At 46.1% G+C, this 20,751-nt stretch overlaps 1 protein-coding gene and 1 long non-coding RNA gene across 2 annotated transcripts; one reads left to right on the top strand and one right to left on the bottom strand.

The window, feature by feature from the left end:
* Positions 1–10,638, top strand: LOC111090626. Its single transcript, XR_005372457.1, has 3 exons — positions 1–1,785; positions 7,630–7,777; positions 7,942–10,638. It is a non-coding gene; the product is annotated as an uncharacterized LOC111090626 (long non-coding RNA).
* CD8A (CD8a molecule) lies at positions 490–4,977 on the bottom strand. The gene is made up of 6 exons (NM_001002935.2): positions 4,893–4,977; positions 4,438–4,803; positions 3,764–3,874; positions 3,476–3,586; positions 2,811–2,841; positions 490–689 (listed from the first exon to the last, which is right to left on the bottom strand). Exons 1-6 carry the CDS (start codon positions 4,939–4,941, stop codon positions 638–640), a joined length of 720 nt encoding a protein of 239 aa, NP_001002935.1. The 5' UTR covers positions 4,942–4,977; the 3' UTR covers positions 490–637.
* Positions 10,639–20,751: the final 10,113 nt, after the last annotated feature.

Here is a 20,751-nt window from a genome sequence, read left to right as displayed (position 1 = left end):
GTCTGATACTATTCAGCTACATTACAGAACTCTGTGAAAGGCAGTAGTTCTCTTATTTCATGACCTCCTTGGGGCTGTGGGTATAGTCATAGGTCTATGACTGCTGCTTAAGAAATAACTTGTGCCCTTATGGTTTGAGACACAGTACCCCACCTGCTGAAACAGAGGCCTCCAGAATAAAGACCTGAGTGATTGGAAGAAGAGCCCTGAAACTTGCTGTGACTCTGATCAAGCTGCTCCCCATCCATGGATGTCAACTGAAGAGGTTTGGACTGAGTCATGCTGAGCACCCCCGCCGCTGGCCCCTGCCCCCCATCACCAGCTCTAACCACCAAATTCTGAGAACATGGCTCATGGTAGCTCTGGCCTGTCTGCCCTTTACCCCAATGCATGCACACAATGGTATTGTAATGCTTGTGGTGTACTGTAGATGTACAGTCTTGTTTTGGGTCAACTAAGGAAAACACATAAAGAAAAAGTCACCTTCCCCCCCCAACCCCCACAAAAGTAATAATGAGAATGGATACATAAGAAAAGAAGAAGTCCGGAAAAACCAAAAGGGAGGGACTGTTGCTGTTCTCATAAAAAGAATTCTATTTGGTCTTGTAGTGGCTGCCACACAGGATCCATCTCCATGTTAGACATATTTCTCTGAAGGACTGGGCTTGCCTCCTGGTCTGACCACGGGCCTGAAAGAGAGGCAGGCAACTAACCATTATTGCAACAAGAGCCCCCGCAGTGTGCTACTGCATCCATCCATGCCTCTCTACCCACCCTAGCCTCCCAGCCCCTACAAGGTCTGAGCACTTGTCCCTGGAACATCAGCAGGGGACTGGGTGAATGATGTCAGCAACCCTGTCGAGAGCTTTACATTTGCCATCTTTGGCAAATTTGTGCAAATTTGTCACAGCAGCCTGAGGATGGGGAGCATTGGGAAAGAGTGAGAACTTGCCTAGGGTCACCTAACTGGGAGGTGATAGAGCAGGTTCTGAACCCAGTTAATCTAGTTTCTGGGAGCCTTGTCAGGGGCACCCATGGAGGTGAGAAGAGCTGATAACCAAAGTCATCAGTTGAGTTGATTCTCAACCCCAGGGAGGATGTGAGCAAACCACCACCATCGGTGAAACAGAGCTACTTTATCTAACACAGAAAACCCAAATTTGATGTGACCCTAAAAACATGTGTTAATTCAGGACTGGCCTAGCACCTCCTAAATGGGCTAATTCATCATGAACGTCATGTCTATGCACACCGTCCTCCAAACCTCTGGAAGCTAAGCTGCCCTCAGGCATCACTGAGTATGTTAACTCAGGCATAGGGATCCCTCAGATATGTTTACTCTGTATAGCTTTGTATTCTAGGGCAGGGTTTTGTTCTCAGTTCATTTCAAACTGAGAATTTTCAGAAAAGATAGAGACATGGGGAGATTCTCCTAAAAGCTCCCAACTGCACCCCAAATACTTGTAAATGTTAAAAATCTTTCTCGGTTTTTAAAGGGTCTTTATCCCCTTGTTATGCCATTTATAATACAGACATTGGAAAGTCATTACATTTTCAGCTGTTAAAAATAATGATATATTAAAAAAATAACATCATATGAGATATTGATCTTGGATTCCTGAAGAGAAATCTCAAGGAGTGCGAAATGCAAACCATAGGTATAAAATTTGAAATATTTTCATCTGCTGAAAGGAACTGATCATCCTTAAACATTCTCATCCCCCAAACCCAATTGCAGGAAGAAGCCTGAGCTTTGGATGGAAGTTGCATTTCTGCTATTTGCAGGTAGTGTGGCCTTGAACAAGTCACTAAATGTCCTAACCCTCAGTTTCCTCATCTGAAAAATGGTAACTACTTGAAGGATTGTTATGAAACTTGAAATTTAGAAAGAAATACGTATAAAACAAGGAACAGGTACTCTGTAGACTTTTATCAAATGTTATATTATTTTGATAATCTGAGAGTCATCATGTCTCTACTGCCTGGGGTAGGTTTCCTGATCTGACCTGCTAATCTGTGATATGTGACCATGATATCTATCACATGGGATTGCTGTGCAGAGAAGAGAGATCCTGAGTGTAACTCCCATCATGGTGCAGGGCTGGAGTGGGGCTAGTTAGACGTTAGCAAAGGGCTGCCTCGGCCTAAGTTCCAAGGACAGAAGAAATTGAGACCTCTCTTCCAGGCACTGGTCTTTGGTTTTTTAATTTTTTTTCTTGATCATTTCAGAATGACCATGGGCTGGAATTGGATGGGAGAGTTACTTGAGCTGCCAGATAGCTAACTGCTCCTGCCTCTGGAGCTTTGGTGTTAAATCAAGGCCCTACATTGGCACAGGGAGATTAGGAGCTTAGGCCATTGTTTATTTGGTTCCCCAATAAAAGATTGGCTCTCTCTCAAAACATTGGTCTCTCAAAAATCTAGAATAAGCAAATGGGGGGGGGGGAGTTTTCTTAAGAAAACAACAAAACCCAGCTGGAATCATCCAGATAAAGAGACCTCAGTTCTTTTGAAGAACTAGGATTAATTGGGGGGAATCCTTCAGACAGGATCTTTGGTGCTAGGCCAGAAAAGATGGAGATTTACCCAAGTCACACGGCTCTCCCCAACAGTGCAAACTGTGCCTCTATTTTCCTCAGCTTGCCAGCCTTGTGCCTCTCTTTGCTCAAGAACTATGCTGACTCCTTGCTCCCAGAATTCCACTGCCATGGCCTGTCTCTGGGAAAGGTTCCCACCAACTGCTTCCTGGGAAGCTAGGACCTGTGCATAGGTCTGCCCAGAGGGGAAGGAACAGGTTATAAAAGACTCACCTGGGACATTTGCAAACACGTCTTCTGTTCCCTGATAAGAAAAAGAAGGGGTAAAGTGACTGCCTTACCACAAGCAATAGTCCCCAAATAGAGTTCTTCCTTCCCTTTTCCTATTTCTTTAGGATTATAACTCTTGAGAGCTTGGTAAGAGCCTCTTTTCCAACCCTCTTCTCATCAATTTTAAAAGCATTGCAAATACAGATGCGGGTTAAGATGGGTTAGTATAGTCACCCACAGTGGGACCCAAAGTAGTAAAGGGTTCACCGGGAGGTGGCCCAGGGTAAATCTCAACCGGTCATGGTTCTGACCCAGTCTTCCTAGGCTCTAGTCCCAGGGCCACTGGGGCACCTTCTCCTGAGGGTGTTTGTAGTAAGCCAGAATCTATGCACTCCCTGCGCCCTAGGCCAACTCAATACACCCGCTGCTGCTCTTGGGATAAGGACTCTGTCTTCCTGAAAACCTCCCAGAGAGTGGAAAGAGGAAGAGGAGGAGGTTTCTCGAGCTCAGTCTCCAGGAGAGAAATGGGCTGTGCCTGACCCTACAGGGCAGCTGGGTCCCTGAAATGGCCATCCTCTGTCGGGCAGGGCTTCCTGGAGCAAGAAGCACAAGAGGAGGGAGTGGAGCTGACTGCTTCCCCCAACTCGCGCGCGTCCCTAGGGGCTTACTGTGGTTGCAGATGATGGTGATGACCAGTGACAGGAGAAGGACGGCGCAGGTCCCAGCCAGGGGTGCCCAGATGTAGATTTCACAGGCGAAGTCTAACCCACTTGTTTTCACTGAAGCCACGGAAGACGCTGACATTAGGAGCCGGCCCAGCATCCTCCAACCCACACCACCAGCTCGGGCGGGTCTCGGTTTCCCCACCATCCGGACAGCTTTGGGCGCTGCCTCCAGGATCAGGGCTGGCCCCGGCAGGGGGCTCTCCCCGCGGTTCTCCCCGGAGCCCGTCTCACCTGCGCTGCCCGCCGCAGGCCGGCAGGTCTCCCCGCGCGGAGACACCGGCTTGGACGCGTTGGTGGGCGCCCGCGTGGGTGGCCGCGGCGCCGGCGTAGTGGGGGGCTTGACTGCGGGGGGAAACCGTGGTTGGAATCGGGCGGAGGACTTGGACGCTCACCCTTCCCACTGCTTCGCGCCTCCGGCCAAGGGGGCCCCTCCTCCACCCGCGCTGACCTCTGCGCTCGGGGAGCGGGGATGGCTCGGCGACCCCCAGGATTCGCGCTCAGCCCGTCGCGGTGCGCGCGGCCGCCTGCTGCCCCGCGGGAGCCGCTCCCCGTCCCCAGCCGTTCTCCAGGGTGCAGCCTGCGAGCCCGTGGGCTCGGGCTGACCCGCGTTTCACTGGCGAGCAAACGCCGGCTCACAGAATTTCAGAAGCCCTCCCAGGAGGCAAGCAGACAGGCGCCCAAACTGGAGGCCGGGCCCTTCGGACCTAAGAAAGCATCTCCAGTCCCCACCCCGTCGCACCTTAGCCTCAGTTTCCCTGTCTGCGAAATGCAAGCAGTGTTAAGTAGCGCCCCCCGCCCCCCGCGCCAGGGCGCTAAGAGGCTAGAAAGAGGGGCGTCCGTGTGAACAAAGTGGAGGTGAGCCCTAAACCCCACACGCAAAGGAGCCGCGTCCCCGGCGCCCGGACCTGGCAGGAAGACCGGCACGAAGGGGCTGAAGTACAGAATGGAGTTGCTCAGGACAGAGCAGAAATAGTAGCCCTCGTCCTCCTTGCGGAAGCGGCTCAGGGTGAGGCTGTAGGTGCTGTCGGTCTTCTTCTGGCCGGAGATGTGCTTGGTGTCCAGGCCCTCGGCCGGCTTGGCCCGGCTCTGGGAGATGTACATGAGGAAGACGGGGCGGGCGGCTGGCTCATTCCTCTGGTAGAGCCACGAGCAGCCCGGCGCCGCGGTGGACAGCAGCACCTGGCACTGCAGCTCCACCTGCGCGTGCAGCTGTCCCACCACCTTCGGCGGCGTCATGCGGAACCGGCTGGGCCCGCTGGCCGCCGCGGCACCTGCGGGGCGGCAGGCGCGAGGCTGAGCCCGGAGCCCCGCGCTCCCGGTCCGTCCCGCCCCCCGCCCTCCCCGAGGGGCGCAAACTCACGGAGCAGCAGGGCCAGCGGCAGGAGCAGGGCGGTCACCCGAGAGGCCATGGCGCGCTCCGCGGACACGCGCTGGAGCCGGCGGGACGGGGCGGGGCGGGGCTGGGCGGGGTGGGGCGGACGGGAGTCGCGCCCTTCAGCCGGCCTAGGAGCCAGATTTTGCGATCGGAGGAAGTAATGTCACCCGAAGCCCTGCGGAGTAGTCTCGTGGTTGCCACCTTTCAGCCCAGGGAGGAGGCTGGGGTCCGCGATCTGGGCGGTGGAAGCAGACTTGCAGGAAGCTGGGGGTGGTGGGGACCCGCGGGCCTCCTGATGAAGAAAAGGGCTTGCAAGTGACCCCTGGAAAAGGCTCCCTCGTGGGAGCGGCAGAGACAGGATTAAGCGAAGTTAGGAGAGGTGAAGGGGAGAGTGAGCGGGAAGCAGTGTCCACGACCCGTGTAGTCACGCACAGGGTCTCCAGCAAGATGGGAACTGAGCGTTGAGCAGGGGGAGACTTGGGGACTTGCACACCGGGCGCCTGGCGGGGACCTGTGTGAAGCCCGGGGGAAAGCCTGCAACAACGAGTTTTCCCTCTCAGGCTGCGCCACCTCATATCCCCTTCCTTTTAGCCTGTTGCTATCCTGAAACCTTCCAGCCCCGGTGGATGCCCTCCTCCCATGTCCTCGGGGTGCCTGAGCCTTCCCACTTGGAATCCCGTGATGAACACGCCTCACACTGTTGCTACTTGATTCCAGGGTCCACGTGACATTATCTGTTCCCTGTGTCTGCCCCACCTGTGGGTTTTGCATGGTGAAGGCTGTGTTGCAGACACCTTTCCCCACCATGTTATATCATAGCTTGGGCTGAGCTGTGTTTGTAGAACCGAAGTGTTGGATGGGCTTTTTTTTTTTCTTTTTTTAAAAAATCATTACTATTACTTTGATTTCAAAGTGTCCCCTCTACGCTTCTCAAATCATCCAAGGTGCTTAAGCCTATGGGGAATATTTAGCATATTCTCTTTTAATTCCAGTGGAGTTAGCATACAGTGTTATCTTAGTTTCGGGTGTACAATATAGTGATTCAGCACTTGGATATATCACCCTGTGCTCATGGTAAGTGCCCTCCTTAATTCCCATCGCCTATTTTGTCCATCCCCACCCCCACCTTCCCTCTGATAACCACCAGTATATTCTCTATAGTTAAGTCTGTTTCTTGCTTTCTCTCTTTTTGCTTTGCTTGTTTGTTTTGTTTCTTAAATTCCAAATATGAGTGAAACATGTGGTATTCTTTAGCTCCATCCAAGTCATTGCAAATGGAAAGATTTCATTCTTTTTTATGGCTGAATAATATTCCATTATATATACACCACATCTTTTTTATCTATTCATCTATTGATGGGCATTTGGGCTGCTTCCATAATTTAGATATTGTTGATAATACTACTCTAAACATAGGAGTGTGGGACACCTGGGTGGCTCAGTGGTTGAGCATCTGCCTTCAGCTCAGGGCCTGATCCCAGAATCCAGGATCCAGTCCCGCGTCGGGCTCCCTTCAAGGAGCCTCCTTTTCCCTCTGCCTGTGTCTCTGCCTCTCTCTCTTTGTGTGTGTCTCTCATGAATAAATAAATCTTTTTTAAAAATAGGGGTGCATATATCCCTTTGAATTAGTTTTAGTTTTTTTAAATATAAAATTTTATTTATTTATCTTAGGGAAAGAAGGAGAGAAAGCATGAGCAGGGGGAGGGGCTGAGGGAGAAGGAGAGATAGAATCCTAAGCAGACACCCCACTGAGCCTGGAGCCCCACTTAGGGCTTGACTTGGGGACTTGCACACCGGGCGCCTGGCGGGGACCTGTGTGAAGCCCCGGGGAAAGCCTGCAACATCGAGTTTTCCCTCTCAGGCTGCACCACCTCATATCCCCTTCCTTTTAGCCTGTTGCTATCCTGAAACTGCCCAGGGTGAATGCCCTCCTCCCATTTCCTCGGGGTGCCTGAGCCTTCCCACTTGGAATCCCGTGAGGAACACGCCTCACACTGTTGCTACTTGGGGACCCCACGACCATGACCTGAGCCGGAAATCAGGACCCCACGACCATGACCTGAGCCGGAAATCAAGAGACAGAAGGCTCAACCAACAGCCACCCAGCCACCTATACAACATTTTAGACACATGAGATTGTACCCTGCATGTCTTTTTCTGTAACCTTCCTTTCTTAGCTAATAGCAAAAGAAGAAAAGCTTTTCACATCAACACATGTATTTTATATCGATGTTCCATAATTTAGTTTTCCTGTTAATGAACATTATGTGAGCTCTAGTAGATAACAATGTATCTGTATTGTTGAGGACTTGCTCAGTACATGTTACAAACATACAAATGGAAGATGAGGGATGCTGGGGAAGGAAAACCCTTTGTAATGATGGTTATGACTGTGACTCATGCCCGGCATCCCCTGGCATATAGATGTGTGTGTGTGTGTGTGTGTGTGTGTGTGTGTGTGGCTGTATAGACACAGTGCTATCCCTTAACTCACATGAATGAGGGTGACAAGGAAACAGCCATGTGCAGGCAGGCCATCTTGGTCTCCTGAAAGAGAGCTGCAGCTGACTTGGAGACCTTCCAGCCTTTCAGCTAAGAAAAGTGTCAGCCATGGGGGGTGGCAGTCCCTTTGTACAGAGCATGACAAAGGGTGCGGGGGATGCCAAGGCAACACATGAAACCTACCAAGGAGGCTTTGTGACCCCAATGATATTTTTTACAGAATGTGGTGGATTCTCAATGCAACCACAACGACATCCGCCTCCCAGCACACAGGAGAGCAGACAGAGTTTGTGAAAATTCTGGAGATGCTTGCTTGCAGTAGGGCCAGCTGTGCAGAGGGCTGGGTGGGGCCTGCCCCTCACTGCCAGGTAAGCTCCCCTCCCCCAAGTTGCAGCACTCAGGTGGGATGGCAGGAAGGCATGGGAACCACTGCAATCTGTCAAGCAAGTCCCTTATTTTTAAAAACATCCAGAAAGAGATGAGAGTAACCAATTTTTGTGCCAAATTAAGCAAGTCTTTGTTTTTCTTGAAGTGTTTGTTCTTAAAACATGGAAATACAAGAATCTTAATTTACATGAATTGAAGACATTCGGAACATATAACCAGGCAGAGCAGTGGTATGAATTGAATCAGGGCTCTGGACCGCAGCTCCTAAGACCCTGACTGCAGGGACAACTTGGAATCAATGGCCTGCTGCCTCCTCTTGCCAATCCCGGACTGTGAAGACAATACTGTCTCCTTGGAAGGAGTTAGCTTGTTTGGGCCTAGAAAGGCCTCTGAGTCCTAGAGCTAACAGAGCCTTGCTTTATCTCAATGACAAATACCTGTCAATTCCACCTAAATTGTGCCACTCCTACTTTTTCTGGAGAATGTTTCAATATATAGAAACATTGTCATATTGTATGTCTTTGAGTTTGAGTTGTGGTGACACATACAGATTTATTTATTTTAAATGTTGTATAGTAGTATTATCTTGTGAATATTCCACAGTTCAGTGGTCCTCAAACCAGAGTATTCATACCCTTGGGGGGACAAGGAGGCTGGCTGTCTTTGGGATACACTGTATTTTAAGGGGCTCATTTCCCAGGTCTTCAATTTTTGGTTCTCTTTCCTAAAATGGATCTGCCCAGGAGCAAATAAATGTCTGTGTCTAGTCTTCGTGCCAATCCTCTTTCCCCATCTCCCCTTTCATAATTGCTCTTCTCTTGCTTTAAAACAAAAAGGCAGACCTGCTACCATTCTGTACATTACTGTGGTGCAATGCCCGGGAGGTGCAAAGCTCTCTGGGACAACAATCAAAGGGGAAACACCCAGATATTTTTCATTTTGTGTCCATTCCCTTAGTTATGAATAAGCATTTCTCCTGAGGAATGTCCCCGAGATCCTGACAAAGAGGGTGTCTGGGAGAAATGCTGGAGCTAGAGTATCTTGTGGCCAACCCCTGGGCCTCATCATTTTACTCACCTCTCTCTAGAGCCTCAATGCAGAGGCCAGACAGTTGTTATGGGATGTGCACTTGTTCCTAGCATGTTCATTAGTATTGCAAAAGGAACCACACTTTCTCTTTTAACACAAAGTCTGATTTGCTAACTGCTTTGGTATTAAAGACTGACTTTGCCAATGAGGTTAGTTGGCGGCATTTTTATTTGCAACAAATCAAATTAGGTAAATCCTTAGCTCTGAAATTTTGATGAAAACAAAGCTTAAAGTCTATGATAAAATAAAAACATTTAATTAAAATATTATTTTGGCAGATTTATATTGAAATTAAAAATATTTCTATGTCCCCAACCTCTTCTAAGTTCATTAGTGTGAAGGCAATTGCTTCTAGGTGAGATAAGAGTGGTACAATTCATAGCTACTGAATAGACATTGGTAAAGCCTATTTTAGTCGGTTTCCAGAAACTGAGATGTGAATAACTCTAAGGATGGTAATCAATCCACTCACAGGTCAGTGGTTCCCAAGTCTTTGCTTTCAACACAATTGAAAAAAGACCTACTAGAATTGGCAACTCTTATGTGTTGAATTGTGTGTGTCTTCCTGAAAATCATATTTTGAAATTGGAACCCCCGGTACCCTCAGAAAGTAACCTTACTTGGAGATTGGGTTTTATCAAAGGTAAAGTCAAGTTTAAATGAGGTCATTAGGGTTGATTGAAATCCAGTATAACTGGTGTCCTTATTAAAAGGGGAAATTTGGACACAGACACATGCTGTGGAAGAATGTCAGGTAAAAAATAAAGGCAGAGATCCGGGTGATGCTTCTACAAGCCAAGAAACTCAAAGATGGCTGGCAACTCACCAGAAGCTAGAGGAGAGAGACAGAGCAGTTTCTTCCTCACAGCCCTCACAGGAGATGAACTCAGCCCCTGTCTTGGACTTCTAGAACTGTGAGACAATACATTTCTGTTGTTGAGACACCTAGTTTGTGGTACTTTGTTAAGCAGCCCTAGCAAATGAATACGCAACTAGTAATAGATCCTTAAGATGACTTTCTGATGGTAGCTCACTACGTGGCTTTATGTTTTGTAAAAAAAAAATTTTTTTTTTTTGGAAAAAAGTTAAAAGATTTAGCAACTGTACTATTACAAAGCCAACGATTTATTTATAGGGAACAAGATTTTTTATATGAAAAAATCTCCCCAAAAGTAGGAAAATAATTGGTGTTGTACCTTGTCTTATTTTAGCAATAAGTAATCATTTCCAATGGGTTCATTAACTAACTGGATCATATCCATCTCTTTAAGAGCTGTATTTTCCCCTCAAAGTTATATTTTTAATAAAAATTCTTATTTTGAAATAATTGTAGGTTGATGCTGCAGTTAATAATAAATAATATAGAGATCTCATATACTCTTTACCCAATATCCGCCTAAGGTAGCATCTTGCAATATCACTATCACCAAAGGCTACTTTTATATTTAACACTTAATTTTCAATAAAGATGGCATAATCTAAATAAAATTTTAATACTTAAAAATTCATGGTTATAGGAAATTAAAATTTCAGTTTATACGCTTTTCTGGCAGAGAAGTATGATCAATAAAAGATCTTCAAGCATAAAAACATACTACATTAGAATAAACTTCTATTCAAGAAAATGGGTAGAGGGCATCCCGGGTGGTTCAGCGGTTTAGCGCCGCTTCAGTCCAGGGCCTGATCCTGGAGACCCGGGATCGAGTCCTGCATCGGGCTCCCTGCATGGAGCCTGCTTCTTTCTCTGCCTATGTCTCAGCCTCTCTCTCTCTCTCTGTGTCTCTCATGAATAAATAAATAAAATCTTAAAAAAAAAGAAGATGGGTAGAATTCATAAATTAGAGGGGGGAAAAGGGATGACGAAAAATTTCCAAAAGTTGAAGAAAATGTTCTTGCTTTTATTTATTTTTATTTTATATTCTTGCTTGTAAAAACAAATGATGGTTGAAATAAAATTGATATATTACTTATTTATAACCTATCAGAAACAGCGATGTAGAGGTTTTATCTTAAAACATCAACATTTACAACACACTGGAAATTATATATTTTACAACCACTTATGATGAAAATGTTTGACATGAAGTTAAAGCTGAGTGAAGGAGTATACCTATGTTCATAGCAGCATTAGTCACAATAGCTACACTGTGGAAGTGACCTAGCTGTCCCCCGGACAGATGAAAGGAAAAGCAAATGTGGTATATCCACACAATGGATTATTATTCAACTTTTAAAAAGAAGGAAAATTTGACATATACTACAATATGGATGAACCCTGAGAACCTTATGCTGAATGAAATAAGCCAGTCACAAAAAGACCAGTACTGTGGGGCACCTCATGGCTGGGCAGTTGAGCATCTGCCTTCGGCTCAGGTCGCAATCCCAGGGTCCTGGGATTGAGTCCCCCATCAGGCTCTCCACGGGGAGCCTGTGAGCCTCCTTATCCCTCTGCGTGTCTCTGCCTCTCTCTGTGTCTCTCATGAATAAATAAATAAAATCTTTAAAAAGAGAGAGAGAGAGAGAGAGAGAGAGAGAGAGAGAGAAACTAGATTGGTAGTTGCCAGGAGTTGAGGGTGAGGGGGATGGAGTGTTATTATTTAATAGGTGCAGAGTTTCAGTTTTGCAAAATAAGAGCTCTGGAGATAGATGGTGGTAATGTTTGTACAACAATGTGAATGTATTTAATACCACTAAGTGGTGAAGATGGTAAATATTACATTATATGTATTTTACCACAATAAAAACTTAAAAACAAGTGAAGGAGTACACAGTCTTTCATATTTGGGGGGGGTGGATACAAGAGCAATATGTAATGAGAACTACCACTGTTTGTCTGTTAATGGATCTTTAAGGCTATTTCTAGTTTTTGCCATTATAAACAATGCTACAGTGAACATCCTGGTAAATATCTCCTACAGTCTAGGTACAAGATTTTCTCTAGGGTGTCAGCTTGGAAGAGGAAAGGCTTCAAGAGGATGTTGTCCTTGAGAGCAGTGACTTGGAGCTTGAGCTTTTATTCAACTTCCACAGCTGTTGGCAAATTTCTCTCCAAAGTGAGGGTACCGGTTTATCCTCACTCCAGCTGTAGATGCATTTCCATTTACCCACATGCTTTATAATTCTTAGTTTTATAAGTCTTTTCAGTTCTGTCACTCTGAGAGATGTAAATTGGTATCTTGTTATTTAAACTTGTATCTCCCTAATTGAAGTTGAGAGTGGGTGTGTTGTCACATGTTGGCCATTGGGCTAACCTCTTCTGCAGAGTGCCTGTCTGTATTCTTTGCCAGCTGTTCTGTTAAACACTTAAAATACACATTTTTTTGGCGCTTAGAGAACCTGACTTCTTTCTGACCAATTGTGCAGTACTGATATCCACAATAAATGAGGCTTCAGCTCCTCTTTTTGTTTCTGGGCTGTTGTGAGTCCTGCTGTACCTCACAGTTGAGGCTCTGGCAAAAAAACACCCAGTACCAAAATAAACCTATAAAAATGCTCATTTCCCATTCCTCCTTCCCTTTGTCTTCCTCCCTCCCTCCTTCTCTTCTCTCTCTTCCTTCCTTTCTTTCTACAATTTGTTGTCCTGATACAGTACATCCAAAATAAACGTCAAAGAGTCAGTGGAAATTTTACTTTTTATACAAGATGTTTCATTCTTTGTTTGGATGCTGGTGGAGGATCCATAAGTAACCTCAACTCAACCCTAAAGCTTTCACTCTCAAGTCTTTTAACTGTGACCTTGACGGCAGGAAGCCCCCCCATGCCACGTTCTGGGGGGATCTTAGTGCTTCTCTTCAGGTACCTGTGGGGTGAGCCGTGGAAGTGGGACGACACAGCAATGGAAACATTGCAGGAGAGGAGGGTCATAGTTTCCAGAGCTCACCACCAATGCCCCAGTGCAGACAGGGCAGGCTGCAGCACCCTGCCCCAGTAAGAAATCCTCTCTGGGAAGAAGAAGATGGGAGTCTTGAGTGCAGGGAGAGAAAGGCAGAAAAGGTCAAGCTTGGGAAGGAAAGAAAAGACTGAGAAGCCCCAGGGCTTTTCTCCTCCCTGCCTCCCTCCTCCTTCTGTCCCCCAGCTTCCACTCCATCTATCTGTCTTGGCAGTGATGGGATGAAGGAGGTTAGAGGGTTTCTGAGGATGGTTTGCACCTTCTCAGTTTAGCAGGAATGAGAGAGATGAGCTACCTCTCCCCCCTTCAGACACGGAGGTGTACTGGCCATCAGGAATGTTGCTACAGGCCCCCAGAGGCAGAGCCAGGGAAATAGGACTCTGTTCTGGGGAGAATGTTTCCATGACCCCCCCCCCCCAGGCGGTGGTGCAGTGGAGAGGAGCTACAAGGAGCTGGGGTGCCAGTGGGATGTGCTTCACGGTGGGTGTCCTGCTTCAGGGCACTGCTTCTAGTTCTGCAGGTCCCCCTGCTGAGAGACACGCCAGCAGTGGGGACAGGCAAGGAAACACATGACACCAGGTGGGGGTTGCCAGGATGTGGTGGGCGCAGTGAGGACAGGAGCCCAGCCCAAGTCGCCACACTTAGCCGGGGTGGAGGGAGGTTGGGGGAGGGCGATGGGGGGGGAGGGCAACCTGTGCAGCTGTGCTTGAACCCAGGCTTAAAGGAGGTGCAAGTGCAGGGCTGGGGAGCCAGGCTGAAGGCATAGTGGCTGGATGCAGTGCAGTGTTTGGGGAGCCAGCACCAGCCAGCTCCCTTGAGGGAAAATCGATGGAGGGGAGGTGGGGCCATCGGAAGGAGTTCAAAAAGTTCTCCTTCCCTTCTCAGTTGCTCTTTCAGCACCATTTTCTGGGCCAGCCTTGGCAGAAGTCTAAAATATGCATCCTGGTTGATCCAGAGCCTGAATCCCTCCCATCCATTTCTCACAAAATTCATTTTTCTGGGTGTCCTTAACAGACACAGCCAGCACACTTCCCACTCTTACCCCAGGAAAGAGTGGCCCTAAAGAAAGTCAGGCCCTCATTTTCTTACACCATACACAAAAATAAACCCCAAATGGATGAAAGACCTAAATGTGAATCAGGAATCCATCAAAATCCTAGAGGAGAATACAGGCAAGAACCTCTTTGACCTTGGCCACAGCAACTTCTTGCTAGACAGGTCTCCAGAGGCAAGGGAAACAAAAGCGAAAATGAACTATTTGGACTTCATCAAGATAAAAAGCTTTTGCACGGCAAAGGAAACAGTCAACAAAACCAAAAGACAACCTACAGAATGGGAGAAGATATTTGCAAATGTCTTATCAGATTAAGGGTTAGTATCCAAGATATATAAATAACTTATCAAACTCAACACCCCAAAACCAAATAATCTAGTCAAGAAATGGGCAGAAGACATGAATAGATATTACCCCAGAGAAGACATACACACGGTCAACAGACACAGGAAAAATGCTCCACGTCACTGGGCATCAGATCAAAGATCAAAACTACAATGAGACACCACCTCACACTAGTCAGAATGGCTAAAATGAACAAGTCAGGAAACAATAAATGTTGGCGAGAATGCAGAGAAAAACGAACCCTTTTACACTGCTGGTGGGAATGCAAGCTGGTACAGCCACTCTGGAAAACAGTATAGAGGTTCCTCAAAAAGTTAAAAATAGAGCTACCCTACCAACCCAGTAATTGCACTACTAGGATTTACCCAAAGGATAGAAAGGAAGTGATCTGAAGGGGCACCTGCACCCCAATGTTGATAGCAGCAATGTCCACAATAGCCAAAATATGAAAAGAGCCTAGGTGTCCACTGACAGATGAATGGATCAAAGAAAATGTGATATACATATATATATATATATATATATGTATATCACATGCGTACAGACACACACACACAAATGGAATACTACTCAGCCATCAGAAAAATAAATCTTGCCATTTGCAAAGACATGAGTCTTTCTGAGAAATGAGTGAAATGAGTCAATCAGAGAAAGACAACTATATGCTCTCAGTCTTATGTGGAATTTAAGAAACAAAACAGGATCATAGGGGAAGAGAGAGAGAAATAAAACAAGACAAAATCAGACAGGAAGACAAACCATAAGAGACTCAAGTGCAGGAAACAAACTGAGGATCCCTGGAGGGGAGGTGGGTGGGGTGGGGTAACTGGGTGATGGACATGAAGGAGGGCACCTGATGTAATTAATGATCACTGGGGTATTGTGTGCAACTGATGAATAACTGAACTCTACCTCTGAAACTGCTAATATACTCTATGTTAATGAATGGAATTTAAAAAGTCCCCCCCGCCCCCCCCCCCCCAAAAAAAAATAGAAGGTCGGGTCCTGGTTTTATGTCCCTGCACCGGTAGGGACACAGAGCTCAGCGCAGAACACAGAGGCAGAAACTGCCAAAGCGGGGTGGGGATGGAAAGAGGAAGGAGCGCCTCGGGGCCTCTGGCCCAGGAAGGAGAGAGGAGGGATCTAGAATCCAGAGTTGGAAATGAACTCAGGAAAGACCCACCGCAACAGATTTCCATGATAGCAGTTCCCCGAGGGGAAGCATTTTACTACTAGTGACTCAGGAGGGCCGCGCCCACCCGTACAACCGCCCAGGACACCCGGGCTCCCTCCCGAGAGGCCTCCGCGCCCCCGGGGACGGAAAGCTACGGCGCCGCTCTGCCCGGCAGGGGGCGATGTTGCTCTAGCTTCGACCCTGTGAGCGGGGAGGGAGGTCCTCAGTCCAGGCCCGCGGGACCGCACCGCAAACTGAAGCAAGTGCGATTCCCTCCCAGCGCGCCCCAAGCCCCAGGTGCCCGGCTGCAGCCCCCGCCCGTGCCCTTGGCCCCCCCGGCTCCCAGGTCCTCCTGCAGGCTCCTTAGAGCCCCACTTTTCTTTGGGGACCGGGATTACTCCTGGGGAGTGGGGTGGGGTGGAGGGCGGCGTTTGCAGGTTTACAGGGGATCCAATGACTGGTTGAGGACGCAGTTTCTGGCTCAGGGTTGCGCGAGGTGAGAGCCCCGGCAGACTCTTCCAGAATGTCAGCGCCCCGACGGTGGGGAGGAATGCTCAGTCTGAGAACTCCTCTGCTTTGCGCCCGGCTAGGATTTCTCCCAATTCTCCATCCCCGAGAGGGACAGGCTGAGGATCCCGCGGGCCGGACCGGAGGTCCTGGGCGGTTCCCGCAGCGGGAGGCCTGGCCGGGGGTGACCGGGTCGCGGTGTGGGGCGCCCTGGCGGGGACGGCTCGGCGGGCGCGCGGGCTCCGAGCGGGGGTCCGGGGTCGGTGCAGGGCGCGGGGGGGGGGGGGGGGCTCGGGGACCGCGGCCGGCAGGTGGAGCATCCGGCCCCCGGCCTCCCGCGGGCGCGCGGGGGAGCGGAGCCTCGGGGCGCCGCGGAGCCGGGCGTCGGCGTTGCTTTGGCCTTTTCGCGGATTTCGTTCCGCGCTGGGCTCCCGGTCGCCGGCTCGGCCGTGCTGGGGCGCAGCCCGGCCCGGCCCTTCCTTGGGGCTCCGATCCTCGGTGTTGGTCATTCACACGGATCCTGAGCCCAGGACACCCAGGGGGCAGGGGGTGCTGCCCTGAACCTGGGACTCTGCAGATCCCTCAATTTCTCTCTGCCTCCGACCGACGTATACACAATCAAAATTTAACCTAAAAAGTTTTGCCGTCTTTCCCCCCGCCCCCCTTTGGCTAAAAATAGTTTGGAAAATAGAAAATGGAAAAGGAAACATAATCACGCATGGTGCCAATATAGAACTATAATCACCCTCAATTAGTTTCTCTGATATTGTTTTTTTTTTTTAATTTTTACTTATTTATGATAGTCACACAGAGAGAGGCAGAGGCACAGGCAGAGGGAGAAGCAGGCTCCATGCACCGGGAGCCCGACGTGGGACTCAATCCTGTGTCTCCAGGATCACACCCCAGGCTGCAGGCAGCACCAAACCGCTGCGGCACCCAGGGATCCCTGGTATTGTTTTTTGGCCTTTTTTATTCTAAGCCTGTGCTGATGTATTTTTAATTTTTTTTTTTTCCGTCAGTGTCATCGTATTTTCCATTCAGGTTTCCAGCCTGCTTTTAAAAATTCTTATATCATGTTCGTTTCTTTTATAACATGTTCGTCATGAATCTCACCTGATACCCGCGTAATAGTCTGCTCATATTTTGACCTATTCGTCCCTAATTAGTTGGACACTTAGGTTGTGTCTACCTTTTCATTAGGATACAGTGATTTCTAAATAGTATGCAATTTCTTTTCAAAAGTTACTTATTTTTTCTAAATAGTATGCAATTTCAATGTTTATCTCTTAATTACCCCTAGAGTTCTTGAAAGAGGCTAACGCTTTTTTAAGTGGATCGATTTTTCCCCATTTGTTTTTGGTTTTATTGTCCTGTGGTCTGAGAATGTGGCCTCTTAAGCTTTCTGGAATATTTTGAACTTTTGATTGATGGTTGATTTTGTAAATAACCCTAGGCATAGTGTTGAATGAATGAGTACAAAATTCTATATGTTAGATCAAGCTTAGTAAAATATATTATCCATACTTACTGTTTCCTTTACTTTTATCTACTTGATCTGCTGATTTCTGCAAGAACTGTAAATTTTCAAAGTATGTTTGTGGATTTACCATTTCCTCTTTATATTTCTAACAGTTTGCACTTTATGTATTTTATGTATTTATTAAATGTTTTCCACCTTTATTGAGAAATAATTGACATATCACATTGTATAAGTTTAAGGTGTACAGTATGATTTGACATATGTATGTATTGTGAAATGGTTATCACACTAAGAAGAGTTGACACATCCATCAGTTACATTTTTTTCCCTGTGTGTGAGTTGAGAACATTTAAGACTTACTCTTAGCAACTTTCAAACATACAATACAGTATTGTTGATTATATTCACGATGCTGTACATTATATCCCCAGAACTTATTTATCTTATAACTGGATGTTTGTATCTCTTACCATTTTATTTCCATATTTTAAAGTGATATTGTGAAGTGTGAAAATCACGTGGCTGTTTTAATATGTAAACAATTGGCATATGTATCTTTTGGATTTTTTTATTTTATTTTTATTTTTTTAGATTTTATTTATTTATTCATGAGAGACACACAGAGAGAGGCAGAGACGGAGGCAGAGGGAGAAGCAGGCTCCATGCAGGAAGCCCGATGTAGGACTCGATCCTGGAACTCCAGGATCACGCCCTGAGCCGAAGGTAGACGCTCAACTGCCGAGCCACCCAGGCATCCCATCTTTTGGATTTTAAATTATTTTCTTGGTCTGGATTTTTGGAGGCAAATGGTGAAAGCCTAACTGGTTTCCTAAGGACTTGACAAATGCACGCTGTTGGCTATCACATGGGAGTGCTTGCTTCATTGAACTCTGGTCCACCGCAGGTATAAAAAGAACAGAAACAGAAGCAGGGCAGTAGTATTTTTGAGGTAAGAAATGGGAAACTTCAACAAATTTGCTTTGATTTTTATTGAAGTTGACTTTTTCCCCCTCCAGATCTAATGATCATAGAATTTTCTTTGTTGTATGTGGATTGTTTGTTCTTGTGCTTCTGTTTTCTGACTTGTCACGTCAAATCTTACATTCTAGGAATTATGCTTGTGTTTATTCAAATATCGCAAAACTCTTTATTGAAAAAGAAAAAAATCTAGCCCATCAAACCAGATACCACGAATATTCCCTGACTGCTTCTCCCTCTGCTGCCCCTGCTCAGCAGAACTTTCAGTGGGGCACACAAAGCTGGTGGGGTGCTGTAGAGCCTCAAGCTTATACAACTGAGGTGTGTGTGTGTGTGTGTGTGTGTGTGTGTGTGTGTGGATGTGTGCTTTAAAAAAATTTGTCTAGAGTGGTGAGATTTCAGGGTAATTGAGCTTGAAATATGGGGGAAAGTGATGCCCAGTGAGATGACATGATTTTCCTGATATTGATGGATTCCTGTTTCATTGTTCCTAAGATAAAGGGAGTTTGGTGGAGAGGGAGGGGAAAGTTAGGTGTAGGAAGCTGGAGTCTTGCTTTTTCCAGGACTGAGGAGATAAGGAACGGCCTAGTCTGTCATACACAGGTGGCCCCATCCATTTATAGAATACTTTCAGTATTCTTTTACTGTCCATCTGATCAATAAAGATGACCCTTCTTTCATTTCTGATATTAGTAATGAGTGTCTTCTCCCTTTCTTTCTTGGTTAGCCTGACTAGCGATTTATCAATTTTATTGGACCAGCTTTTAGCTTTATTGATTTTCTCTATTGTTTCCCTCCTTTCCATTTCATTGATTTCTGCTCTCATTTTTATTTCTTTTCTTCTGCTTGTCTTAGCCTTAAATTGCTCTTCTTCCTCTCATTTCTTAAGTTGGAAGCTTACATTATTGATTTTAGATCTTCCTTCCTTTTTAATACAGCCATTTAATACTGTAAATTTCCCTCAAAGCACTGCTTTTGCTGCATCCCACACATTTTGATAAGTTGTATTTTCATTTTCATTTCATTAAAAAATATCTTTAAATTTCTCTTGAGGTTTATTCTTTGACCCCTGTGTTATTAAGAAGTATGTTGTTTAATCTCCAAATATTTAGGAATTTTCCAAAGATGTTTCTGTTACTGACTTATAGTTTAATTTCATTGTAATTTGAGACCATGCTTTGTATTATTTCTATTCTTTTAAATTTGTTAAGGTGTATGTTATGGCCCACAATGTGGGTCTGTTTTGGTAAATATTCTATGTGACCTTGGGAAAAATATTATTCTGCTGTTGTTTGATGGAATATTCTATAAATGTCAACTAAATCAAGTTTGTTAATAGTACTGCATCCAGGACTCCTTAGTAATACTCATTACTGATTTTCTGCCTGCTGGATCTATCAATTACTTAGAGAAAAGTTTGAAATATCCAACAATGATAGGGGATCTGTCTCTGCAGTCAGGCCAGTTTTTGTCTCACGTATTTTGATGCTCTGTTAGGTGCATACTTGTTAGATTGTTAAGTCTTAGAGAACCAACATCTTTAACATTATGTAAATGCCCCTTTTTAATCCTGATAATTTTTCTTGTTCTATAGACTGCCCCATCTGAAATTAATATAACTACAAAAGAAACAGCTTTCTTTTAAATTATTTTTAAAGTTGTATTTATTTATTTGAGAGAGAGAAAGCATGTGCACAAGTGGTGGGGAGGGGCAGAGGGAGAGGGACTCCCTGCTGAGCAGGGAGCAGGGACCCTGGGATCATGGACCCAAAGGCAGATATTTAACTGACTGAGCTACCCAGGCAGCCCAACAACTTTCTTTTGATAAGTATTTGCACAATACAGTTTTCCCGATCCTTTTGCAACTCATCTGAGTCTTTACCTTTAGACTTCTTGTAGACATTTGGTTGGATCTTGTTTTTTATATCCTGACAATCTGTCTTTTAGTTGGTGTATTTAGACCATTCCCATTGAAAGTGATTATTGATATGGTTGGATCAATATCTATCATATTTGTAACTGTTGGTATATCTTGTCCCTGAGGAATCTATATAAATAACTGTTTCTTAATGTTTTTCCAGCATGTGTCTGAGCAACATCATGACTGGCTATGTGTCCAGCAAAATGTGCTTCCTCACCACTATACACAATGAGGCAGTTATTAAAATATTTGTGCAGCACTGTCCATAGAGTGAATTTTTGGAGAAACCCCACTGTTCATCAATGAAGCAGTGGTAATTTAAATCATGGTTCACTGACCTAAAGGAATACCACGTAACAATTTTAAGTAAGTCAACATATTTATATGTTCTGGAATAAAACAAATTCTAACATAGATTAATTGGAAAATGAGTTGCAGAATGATATATACATTATGACTCTTACACAAAAATTACGTGTGTGTGTGTGTCTATAAATGCACAGGAAATACTGTGGTAT

This window comes from Canis lupus, chromosome 17 (assembly GCF_011100685.1).
Source record: "Canis lupus familiaris isolate Mischka breed German Shepherd chromosome 17, alternate assembly UU_Cfam_GSD_1.0, whole genome shotgun sequence".
Classification (NCBI taxonomy): Eukaryota; Metazoa; Chordata; class Mammalia; order Carnivora; family Canidae; genus Canis; species Canis lupus.
Note: the sequence above shows the minus strand (reverse complement) of the source record. Positions and strands in the feature narration are given on the sequence as shown.